The sequence below is a fragment of the Dipteris shenzhenensis genome, chromosome 6 (genome assembly GCF_047967505.1).
Source record: "Dipteris shenzhenensis isolate YYH24624 ecotype China chromosome 6, Dip_SZ_1.0, whole genome shotgun sequence".
NCBI classification, from domain to species: domain Eukaryota; kingdom Viridiplantae; phylum Streptophyta; class Polypodiopsida; order Gleicheniales; family Dipteridaceae; genus Dipteris; species Dipteris shenzhenensis.
This window is the reverse complement of record NC_141601.1, coordinates 9,624,531-9,636,408: the sequence shown is the minus strand read 5'-3', so window position 1 is coordinate 9,636,408 and position 11,878 is coordinate 9,624,531. Positions and strand designations below refer to the sequence as shown.

The following is an 11,878-nucleotide window of genomic DNA, read 5'->3' as shown; positions in this document are numbered from 1 at the left end:
TCTTTGTTATCGTTTGAATATCACCATTGTCTTACTATCAACACTCTTAGTTTTTCTAACTTATTTCATTCTTAGGGAGGTATGTTCGACCCATCTGGAGATCCGAACAGAGAGACAAGATCTGAGGAAGAAGCAGCTAGGTATGCAGAAGAGGAGGGCGAGAGATCGACGCATGCAGAGAGCCCAAGGGCAAGGAGGGCGATGAGGAGGGCGTGCAAAATAGAGACTGAGGGCGAGGAGGGCGAAGAGGATGAAGAAAAGCAATAGTAGGATAGGACATTTAGTGGTTCAATATTTTGGCACTTCTATCCTTTTATAGTAGATTGCCTTAACAGATTTGCCATTTTGGAGTTCGACATTTTTGCCATTTTTTAGTGCATTTTACTTCGGTGGATTTGCCATTTTGTAGCATATTGCCATTACTTTGTAGACTTTCTTTGCAAAATTGTTATGTACATCTCCACCTTCCATCTGGAAAGAAGGGCATTACAAACAAATGGGTTAATAAAGTTAAGTACAATCTAGATGGAAGCATTGAAAGATATATATTACAAACCTAAACTAGTTGCAAAAGGATTTGCATAGCAATACGGTCAAGATTATGATGAGACTTATTCTCCAGTAGCAAACATGGATTCCATAAGATATTTTATATCAATAGCAACACTCAACAAACCAGCTAGATATCAAAATTTCTTCTCTCAATGGTTACCTAGATGAGGACGTCTAGATGTAGCAACCAGAAGGGTATGTTGAACCAGGAAGAGAACATCAGGTTTGCCATCTCAAGAAAAGTCTCTACGGCTTAAAGCAAGCATCCAGAAGTTGGTATAGTAGAATCGACAAGTATTTTGCTAATCTGGGACTCGTCTGGGATACATGAAGTCCAATGCAGATCATACTCTCTACTACAAAGTTCAAGAGGGAGATATTACTATTGCACTTTTGTATATAGATGATCCAACTATGATAAGAAGCAATGAGAGCTTCATCAACAAGCTGAAACAAAACATATCTGCAGATTTCGACATGAAAGACCTTGGAGTTATGTACTGTTATCTTGGAATTGAGTTCTGGAGAAACTCAAACAACACCTTCATGAGCCAGTAGAAATATGTGGATAGTCTCCTAAAGAAGTTTCATGGAGCAGAGTTTAAAACTTACTAAAGATCCAAAGAAGCTTATAGTCAAGCATCCAGAAGTTGGTATAGTAGAATCGACAAGTATTTTGCTAATCTAGGACTCATCTAGGATACATGAAGTCCAATGTAGATCATACTCTCTACTACAAAGTTCAAGAGGGAGATATTACTATTGCACTTTTGTATATAGATGATCCAACTATGACAAGAAGCAATGAGAGCTTCATCAACAAGCTGAAACAAGACATATCTACAGATTTCGACATGAAAGACCTTGGAATTACGTACTGTTATCTTAGAATTGAGTTCTGGAGAAACTCAGACAGCACCTTCATGAGCCAATAGAAATATGTGGATAGTCTCCTAAAGAAGTTTCATGGAGCGAAGCTTAAAACTTACTAAAGATCCAAAGAAGCTTACAGTCAATCACAAGTACTATTGGCAGCTCATCGAATCACTTATATATCTGACTATAACGAGGCCATATTAACTTGCAATCAAAATTTTTGATAACTTTCCAAAGCTTGATAAAATTCTTTTTCTGTAATGGTTTCATCAAGAAAAGGAAGTAGACTCCAATTAATCTTAGTTTTACCAGAATACTCCTAACCTTCCAGTCAAAAGTTACTTCAGCTACAAGGTTCACACTTCATCTCCTTAACTAGAAACTTTACTCCAAACAGATGACACAACTCCCTCTTCAAACTATGCCCACACTATAGAACCAAACTTGATAAATGATGGATTTGGTGACATTAATTTTTAAGAATAGCTCATCTTAAAGGCAAATTTATCTAACTCTTAAGAATAGACTAAGTAGTCCAGTTTTCAATCATAAATAGTTCTTGAGATTGAAATATCTGAAACATGGATAACAATGTTTTAAAGGAAAAACCACGAGATGACAGAGAGACCTCATTCTACATGTGTGGTGAAGGAAGCACAAGATAAAAGCTCTTTCATTCTTTTATATATACCTTTGTAAGACTAGAATAAGTCCAATCATACAAATTTAAATTTTTTGTTGTTCTAAATGAGAATAAGATTAGATGTTGGGGCTTCTGCACCCGCATAAGATAAAACGATGTAGTTGAACAACTTGGACGAAAATTCAAAGAATTTGCATGTCCGCTAAGGTGATAGAAAAATATACCTTTGTAAGACTAGAATAAGTCCAATCATACAAATTTAGATTATTTGTTATTCTAAATGAGAATAAGATTAGCTGTTGGGGCTTCTCCACCCGCATAAGATAAAATGATGTAGTTGAACAACTGATTACCACTTGGACGAAAATTCAAAGAATTTGCATGTCCGCCAAGGTGATAGAAAAATATACCTTTGTAAGACTAGAATAAGTCCAATCATACAAATTTAGATTTTTTGTTGTTCTAAATGAGATAAAGATTAGCTGTTGGGGCTTCATTCTTAGCTAAAGTTGTAAATGGAAAGTGCAATCAGTCATGAAGGATTCACTCCAAAGATATCTATTTTTGAAGTGTCATGCAGGTCTCCTTCGACTCATTAGGCTGACCATTTTGGGTCCCATTTATCTTTTGGCTTAAGTTTGTTGCAGAATATATATGTATAGGATATCTCAAAACTCACAAATGGTAAATACCATTCAAAGTTAAAAACGCAATTTGACAGACTATGCATCCAACTTTATATACAATTAAGTTTTCAACTCACAATACTACATGTTCAATCCAGAATCAGAGACTCCAAAATTTGGAAATGCATTTGTAAGCTTGGCCGGTCCTTTTCAAAGTAATAATTCTCAGTTATCCGTAATTTATCACTGCCCAGCTTCTTGGCTTTCCTGCGCAGAGTTTGGATGCAGTAGTCCTTCTCAGAACATATCCAGTGTCGAGTTTTATCATTCCATTGGCGTGGAGTTCCATGGAACGCTAGGTGCAAACCTGCGGTGGATGGCATTGCCGCCTTCACCACACTTTCAAGTACAGATTCCTCCGTCTGATATGCACCAGGACAATTTAGACCGACATCAACATAATGAATCTCTGCTATGCTCATTAGGAATTCATCAATGGTTGCAGGGACCACTTTGTTCCCATTATGACAGGCTTCATGTGCATGAGTACATGAAGAACACCCATTGAACTCAGGGCGATTCACACTTATGAATTGCAAACTCTTCGCTAGTTTGCTATGTATCTGCTGAAATTTATGTTGCACTAGTCCTACGCCATGTAATGGAGTTGTAGATTCTGGAGGTTTCTGTGAATCTTCTGGAACAGTTAAGCCATGTCTTTCAACGTGAGAAAGCTCTGCAAGGATCTGATTTAGTACAACACCTCCCTTGCTGAAGCCAAAAAGGAAGGTCCTTGGTATGCTAACGGTGGTTGAAATTGGAGCTTCAGATCCTTCAATGTGATCTACCTGGATCTCTCTTCTGTCTTGAGCAGATGATCTATGATCATGGACACCTTTCCTTTCAATAAGTTCCTTGTTTACCTAAAAAGATTGAAATCTTCATATCAGAAACTGGAGAAAGAGCATAAAAGCAACCATAAATTACAAAAGACAAGAAATAAGAGGCAAACTTCAAGATCATTATGATACGTGCTAAGTTGTCCCCCCCCTATTTTTCCACAATACCCCATAGCCATTTGAATACCTAACCACCTTCAGGAAATGCATTGAAAGTTTTTGAGTTTTGAGGAGAAACTTGAAATGCAAGGTGGAAAACAATTGCCAGTAATCTAACATTCTTACTAACAAAATGCACTGCACGTTGTTGAATTTGCAAACAAAAGTAACATTCATGGTGCAGACATTGTCTGAAATCTTCTCAGTATGATCGAAGGTAAGTGAGCTTTGCCGGGTGGTAAAGCCAGTAACACTCAAACACCCTTATTGAATTTGCAAACAAAGTAACATTCATGGTGCAGACATTGTCTGAAATCTTCTCAGTATGATCAAAGGTAAGTGAGCTTTGCCGGGTGGTAAAGCCAGTAACACTCAAACACCCTTAAGCCTTGGAAACAATTCGAAATTAGCGGAAACACCAATGAATGAAGCTTCACAACCATTTCCCATGAAAACCATAAGGCCCTTGAAGGCAAATGAGTTTACAAGGTGGCAGTGTCATTTTCTGTAACACTCACATACTCTTTACCCCTGGAAAGAATTAAAACCCAGACCTTCAAACAATCAATTCAGCAAGAAAATGAAGAGTGCACCAAGATTTCCCATAAAAACCATTAGATTTTTTCAAAAAAACTGTAACGCTCTAGAGCATAAGCAGAATCTGTTCAGAACTATAACTGTAGTCTGGAATTCTCAGGATGTCCTCTACGGCATTAGCAGAGTTTATTTGAGAACTATACTGTAGTCTGGAGTTCTCAGGATGTCCAATTTCAAAACATACCATTAATGACCTATCATCAAATGTTGAACCCAAATTGAGCAAGAGAAATATAGGAGAGCACAACTGCACACAAGCATCAAACAGATTATAAATCAAAAGGCTCCCTCATCCTACTCCAACCAAAGTACAACTCCAAAAACCCACTGGGGCAAGGAATTGCCAATGTATGATGTCCAAGTGCAAATTGCAATCCAGATGTCCATAGGTGAGGTCCAGGACAAATCACAATGTAGATGTCAAAAGATGATATCCGGAGGCAAATGGCAGTGCAGGGTGAGTGCTGCAAACAAATCACAAATTGTGAAGAAGTGCTCTCTTATCAAATTGTGATTCTCCAATAATGCAGCAGGGTGTCCTTACAACGATCTTCAGAAAAGTGGTGAGAACCATCAATAATTTTAATGTAAGGATGTAGAGGACGACAGGAGGAACACTCTAGATCCCCTCTAGAGTACACTGTCAGAACCGTGTTTCAAATGGTGGTAAGTCACATAATGGCATATGAAAGTCATAGGCTTAAAAAGGCTGGAATAAATTATGACTTTACGAGAAGGAACTTCTTGTAGTCATTCACTCTCTGCCTATTCAAAGCATTATCTGTTGAATTTTGATTTCGCAATCCAAACTATCAGTGTGTCTGCTACTTCCCTACAAGAGCCCCTTGTAAGGGAGAAGCATATCAGACAGACAAACATGCTTACTGCAATTATTTTTCAGATTCACCATATGCCAGAAACAGAGAACATGGTTGCAGGCGCTATCTGCCATAGACCACATTTAGTACTATCGCAGCTGTGCATCATGAAGAGCTTGCTGCAATGAAGAATGCTTACAAGGATGACCTGCCTTTCTTGTGCATTTGGACGAAGCTTAATGAAGGAGGTGGTCACCGAGGACTATATCTCTGATGATTACATGAGGAATCAGAATGGGATTTGTGGGACCAGATATATGCACGAGAAAGCAAAGCCATAAGCAAGTCATCCACGTATGTCACCTAGTTTAGATCATCTTCAATGATACTTCTATAGGCCATAGATCCAGAAATGTTTGTTGATATGTTCCCTCGTCATGTGTGTCAAAAGTCTAAGTACCATGCAAAGCCACAAGGTTCAGCATGTGCTAGTTTCAAAAGCAACATGGGAGCATATTATCATCGATTTTGTTTTGGGGTTCGCTAGATCACTGTAGGGTCATGACATGGTTTGGACAGTGGTAAACAGGTTTAGTAAGCAAACACAATTTAGACTCTGCAAAAAGACATGAGAAGCTACTAAAGCACCTCATTGTTGGCAAGCACTGTTCTGTAAGAATTCCCTCTTTCATAATACATATTGACCTCAGGGGTGAGCCTTGGTGCATCGGGCAATGATACTTGACTTAAAGCAAGATCACATACATAAGATTGTAAGGCAGACATCACTCTCCACACCTTCCCAAGCGCTTGTGCATGCTCGACCTGTGATTTGATTTAGAGCCACAAATCTCTCTTGTTTTGCTGAACCTCTAGCTATCCCAAGCCATCAATCATCCAAATCTTGGTGTTGTCCACGTGTTCCAGCTCCAACGATTTGCTACGTATATATCTAGATACATCCAGGAACATGTCTAAACTCATCCTCTGGAAACACACACCAGTGTGCAGTTTCAATCTCGTGAGTGACTACAAGATTGCAAACCATTAACTCCATCACACATAGCAGGGACTAGCTACTTCAAAGATTTGATTGCTATTCACCTAGAAGCCATGCTTTGCCGGTTTGCAGAAACCCACACACATAGATCAGAGTGCCCACCAAAATAATCACAATAAAGCGAGAGACAACACACCTGAGAACAAGCCAGAATGACTCACATTTCAAGACTTTGATGGGGCTATTTCCAAATTTACAAGGTCGAATATTGCAACCACTGTGAAAAAACATGGTTAAGAGCTCTCAGGTTGTCTATAGCATAGCTCTTGGATGGAAGTAGACTAATTCTGAACTTCTCCTAGGCCATGCTTAAAGCCCCTTAACAACACCTGAGTTCACGCTCTTGGAGGTTTTTGCAAGCTTAATAGAAGTCTTTTCCACTGAATTTAAAAAAGGCCCTTAAAGAATACAATCCCCCACCCATAGGATGACGAGAGCCTTGCAAACTCTGTAGGGCTTCTTGCAGGCTTCAAAAGTGCAGTTTCTTAACCATTAAAGGCCAGCTCATTGAGACCAAAACTCTTCGTCATGCCATACCAACAGGAAAATTTGAGACGAGGTCAGTCAGTCCGACTCAGCCAGCACAACTGTAAAGCAGTCAAGTAACAAACAACCGGAGCCACTATGCGTCAAGTAAAGCAAAGAAAGGCTCCAGTATCTGTTCACAACATAGCGAACCCAAGGTGGCATATATCAGAAGACATCTCTTTAACTCAGAATGTCATAAACTGAAGACCGATCTTCCAGATGACTGGCCATAGTCTGTGTGCTGTGAGCTTAATGATATTGGGATGCTGGGTTTATCACTCCAACACTCTGCAGTAGTTGAGTGCTATAGAAACTAGATTGATGTTCCTCCACCCATGCAAGGGCTCCGTAAGATCTAGGCCCCTTACGGCACCATGTTCCACATAAGTTGAAATTGGCTACTCATAATAAACAAACTGTAAGAGGCTCTGTGGCTAAAGATAGGACCTCAGTGGCTCTGTGGCTAAAGATAGGACCTCAGTGAGAAAAGCTCGTCTCTAACTCAAAATTCCCGCAGAGAATAAAGGAAGCCCATTGAATGACTTTCCAAGAGTCATAATCCAAAAACCTTGAATCTCATGAATAACATTTTAGACCTTCATTTAATAGACCTTTAGTAAGACTAGAATTTATGCAATCGTACAAATTCATATTTTTGCTGTTATAAACTCCAAAATTCTAAAATGAAAATAAATGAGAAAACGAAAGAGAAGAAAAACGAGCTAACCAAAAAATAAATAAATACAAATAAAAATGAAAATGAAAAACAAAGGGTAGACATACCTAGCAAGCAAAGCAATGCTTATGACATCATCAGTGCCCAAGCATAAGCAGCTATATTGGGTTTCTAAAGACCCGCGGTGTCTCTCTCCACCCTATTTTTGAGAGGATGTGGGGAATGCATGCAAGCGCTCATCCGCACTTCCAAAGCTCTCCGCTCGGGTGTCAAAGAGAGAGCTGCTGAAAAAACCAGATCTCCCTTCTAGATGGTCAATTCATACATATTTTTATTGCATTCTGGTATTAGATCAGCATACCAGATATCCGTTTTGCCGAGTGGCATTAGTGCACTGGAAACGGCCCGACAACAAAAAGCAACGACAAACATATCAAAGCCCATTAATTCATAGGTTTATTACATAGCAATTGAAACACGGAAAGGAAACGTACTATAAGGCTGAAAGGTATAGCAAACCAACGTAACATACTACAATGCTGTGAAGTTACGCTCACTCCCGGAGCAGCACTCATGCTAATGTGAAAATGGAAAATAGCAAGCCAACATAACGCACTACAATGTTGCGAAGGTACGCTTCATTACAGGCAAATGTGAAAATCAAAGGAAAGTGAGCAAACTACCTGAACGAGGCAATTGTTAAGTAGAGATGTAAGAGCTCGCGCAGCAGGAAGGCCCTCTGAAACATAAGACAAAGGCTCTCCATGCGATGACAGAGATGGCAAGAATTCTTCGTAGCAAGCAAAAGGGCCTTGAAACCTGGATGCTTCCAGCACCCAGGCATTCACAGAATCTCCAAGTTTAGAAACCAAGATCTTAGCGACGTTGTCCAGACGTGAAAGTCGCTCAATAACTACATTTCCGGTTCCTCGCACGCAATCGCCCATAAAGAGTACGGCATTGCTGGACGGCTTCTGCTCAATAGCATACAAATTTGATTAGTCCCCCTGTCCTCACATAAGGAATCGAAGAACCAATAATTACATAAAGATCTATCTAGTCTTCTCCTTCCAATTCTTTCACAATTCCAACCCCTCGCTCTTTCTTGTGCCTCATCCATCTCTCTGTCTCTGCTCACTAGCATATATACTCCCCTTAAACGAACCATAAACGCACATGAGGAATCGAAGAACCAATAATTACATACGATCTAGCTTCCAATTCTTTCCCCTCTCCCTGCTTGTGCCCAGACCCTGCTTGTGCCCTCTCGGCACCCGCCCATCTCTCTCTCTCTCTCGGTTTATTGTAAAAAGGCAGACTTCACCATGAGAGTGCCCGTCTTCGGGCAGACGATCAGGGATGCCATAACTCTGGTGGGATTGGTGGCACCATAGCAGCAGACTCGGAGGATCCCTTCCCATCGCTCCACCATGATCAATTGAATTGGCCCAACCTGAATTCAGCTCAAAGGTTCAACCATTTGTAACACTCCAACTCCTAACGTCACCTTATAGGTACCACCAGTGAGGCCGACCCTCTTTACTTGGCCAGCACTAGGACGTTTTTTCAAATTCTGAAATCCTGTGCTTCCACATGGCACTATATACACCCTTAGATTTTTTATTTAAATTCTGAAAGCCCAAAAGCTTTGAAAGCTTTTGAAAAGCTGCGTGAAAAGCCAAGGCAAAACCTTTAAATATAGGCGAAACGGACATGTGCAGTCCACTTAACAAGAGAAAGCAAGCCCACGAACGCGGAACGAGGCCTCTAGAGAAAAAGTCCCCACTTGTTCTCTTCCCCGAGCGCCTTGCCCTTGTCCCCGTCTTCAGGCACCTTTGAGGAGGAAGGTTGCTTCTTATCCTGCCAGTGTTTCGGCCTCGGAGAAGAGAATACGTATTTTTGTTCCCCTCTTTCTTGTTGTTTTTCTATCTTGTTTCGCAAGCCCCCTTCCCCTATTGTTGCCCCCTAGCCCGAGTCATCAAAGCCTTCTCCAGATTGAACCGGAGTTTAGATACAGAGCTCTAGGACCAAGCGTAGCCAAGAAAACTGCCAAACGCTTTCCCGTAAGTCGAGCGGCGATGCTGCTTGCTCCACGGCGCGGGTGGGCCGAGGGGAAAGCCGTGGCTTTCGCTTTTAGGCATAGCGATTCCAGGCGAGCAGCATCCAATTCCTCATCCATACAACAGATACCCATCCTTGCCAATCGAATTGAATAACAGAGTCCCATGAGGTGGGGCCCGAGAAGTAGTTGCACTGCGGGGATGATGGGCTCACTCTGTAATTTGATCCTATAATTCAGAGCTACGTGGATGCTTTTCCTCCGCGTAGCCCCTCACCTTTCTATTGTATATATATATTTCTATCTATTTCTGTATATACATCGATCACTACAGATATACATTCGGCTTCAGCGCTTTATTCACCTAGTTCATTCCGTAAAATTGTAACTACAACTGCTCGAAGATGTGTGAAGATGATTACCTTGATGGTTTGGACATCTTTGATCGTTGGATTGTGTATAGCTTTTGTGCTTGAATTTATCATCTTTAGGAAATTGCATCTATGCTAACCAACATATCCAAACATGCAGAACATCAGGAATGCATATTGACTAATCATGATTGTTTTTCAGATTCCGACATTCCAGCAAAGAAATAGGCGACTTCTTGTCGAGCTGTGGACGTCACAAAGGATACTCCACGTAAGTAGAATGTACGGTCATTTCAATTCTGAAATGTTTCTGCACCGTCTGTTGCTCTGGTCCGCATTAATGCACTACACCTCCAACATTGGACGTGACTATTCGAAACAGGGGGATGGCACGTTCCCCTATGATATATAATTTTTGGAGAGACATGTGCCGGCTCTCCACCATACATTACGTATGGTTTTTTTTTTTTTACACCTCATCTTGAGCACGCACACTTCTTCGCACATTCTGTTTCCGCAAGGGAACATTACATTTGCTTGGTTCGACCGACATACTAATCATGTCTGCAACACTTCTGTTTTCGAGATGTTTGCAGCCTCCAAACGAGTGTCTTCTCCTAAAGGTACGCACAACAAAATGTATTTGCTTGATTCAAGTTATTTTATCAATTCTTTCACCTTCTAAAGATAGAGGTTCAGTCCATTTTGTTTTTCTTGTTGCATTTAGACAAAACCACGTGAGTGAAATTGTAGCAAAGTTTCGGATGTTTTTTATTATTAATCCCTGTAGGTGTTTAAACCCGAACATAAGACATCGATTCATGTCACGATGTAGAAATGACCACCGGAAACTCCTTCGAACATGACCATTCGTCAACGCTCAGAGCAGCCAGAGGTCAAGCTATTCAACTTGATATAACATCAAGAAAGATGTCCTTGAGGCCAGCTATGTCATCATGGTTGACCATCACAGATAGATACAAGCAATGGGTTAGTAATTGCGCGGCTATTTTCTCTAGCCTTCAAATCTGCGTGGTGTATGTGGCATAACCACGCTACTGTCTGCAAACCAAAGGATCGTTTCTTCGCAAGGCATAGGCATCTCGAGCCACAGCACCGCACTCGGAAACATGATACTTTTGGATGCCTGCGAGAATATGGGCATGCAAGTGACTTACTGGAAATGCCAAAGCTACACACGAGATGCCCAGCGGAGCAGATACATTGTGCGGTTGATGCCACAGTACTCTCAGCAGTTGCTTAAAACAAACCACCTCCACACGCAACTGCTAAGCATCATAGATATATCCATTTCAGTTACCACGACTGCAAATGCGATTGCTCGTGGCACACTCGATCGAAGGTCACTTCTAGACAATCCTCTGATATCCTGGCGAAACGTCCCACTAAGCTCGGCTCAAGAAATCATGACGAACGAGCTGTCAGGTGTGCTTGCATACAACATCGAGAACAATCCAATATTGCGCAAAGCAGAGCGTGCGGACATCAAGATGGGTATGTGCATCTTGAGTCCTCAAACCATTGCAGGTATCTTGGAACTACACGATGAGACAGCTCCCTTCGAGTTAATGTCAATAGCAGAATCTCAGCCTGAGCTCTTGCTTTTGCAAAACATGGTGGACCCCGTGAACCGTCGCGCCTTTGATGCAAGGGACAAGCATGAGTTTGCCTCCATACAGCTACAGGGTACAGAAATGCTTTCAGAGAGGGTCGCTTCATTCCACGTCGACGGAGTACCAGCAGCTGGCAGTGCGTGCGTTGACATAACCATGGAGTCAGCAGTGTTCCCCTTCCTGTTCCCTTTCGGATGGGGCTACTATGATGGCTGCATACAGTTCAGCAACTATGTGAAAATGAGAATATGCACCTTATTCTCTATCTACATGCTCTACAAGCCGTACTTGTTGATCATGTTCTAGTTAAAACAGGCAGTGATGATTGCCAATTCAAGCAACTCTACATGCTTGCAACGAGACATCGACCAATATAGGAA

The 11,878-nt window shown here is 41.2% G+C and overlaps 1 protein-coding gene across 2 annotated transcripts; it reads right to left on the bottom strand.

Moving 5' to 3' along the window:
• Positions 1-2,746: 2,746 nt before the first annotated feature.
• LOC147900754 (uncharacterized) lies at positions 2,747-8,939 on the bottom strand. Of its 2 annotated transcripts, none has more exons than XM_087375832.1 (3): positions 8,754-8,939; positions 8,118-8,408; positions 2,747-3,620 (listed from the first exon to the last, which is right to left on the bottom strand). In XM_087375832.1, exons 1-3 carry the CDS (start codon positions 8,853-8,855, stop codon positions 2,847-2,849), a joined length of 1,167 nt encoding a protein of 388 aa, XP_087231958.1. In that variant the 5' UTR covers positions 8,856-8,939; the 3' UTR covers positions 2,747-2,846. The 2 variants fall into 2 exon arrangements, with proteins under 2 accessions (XP_087231958.1, XP_087231957.1); XM_087375831.1 differs by having other exon boundaries at positions 8,759-8,939.
• Positions 8,940-11,878: the final 2,939 nt, after the last annotated feature.

Bases quoted from the DNA above. Each gene is read 5' to 3' on its own strand.
- LOC147900754 (XM_087375831.1), bottom strand. From the start codon at position 8,866: ATGGTGGAGCGATGGGAAGGGATCCTCCGAGTCTGCTGCTATGGTGCC. The intron at 8,409-8,758 runs GTGAAGTCTGCC...GCTATTGAGCAG, and splicing joins CGAAGACGGGCACTCTCATG to AAGCCGTCCAGCAATGCCGT. The intron at 3,621-8,117 runs GTAGTTTGCTCA...CAATCTTTTTAG, and splicing joins TTAACAATTGCCTCGTTCAG to GTAAACAAGGAACTTATTGA.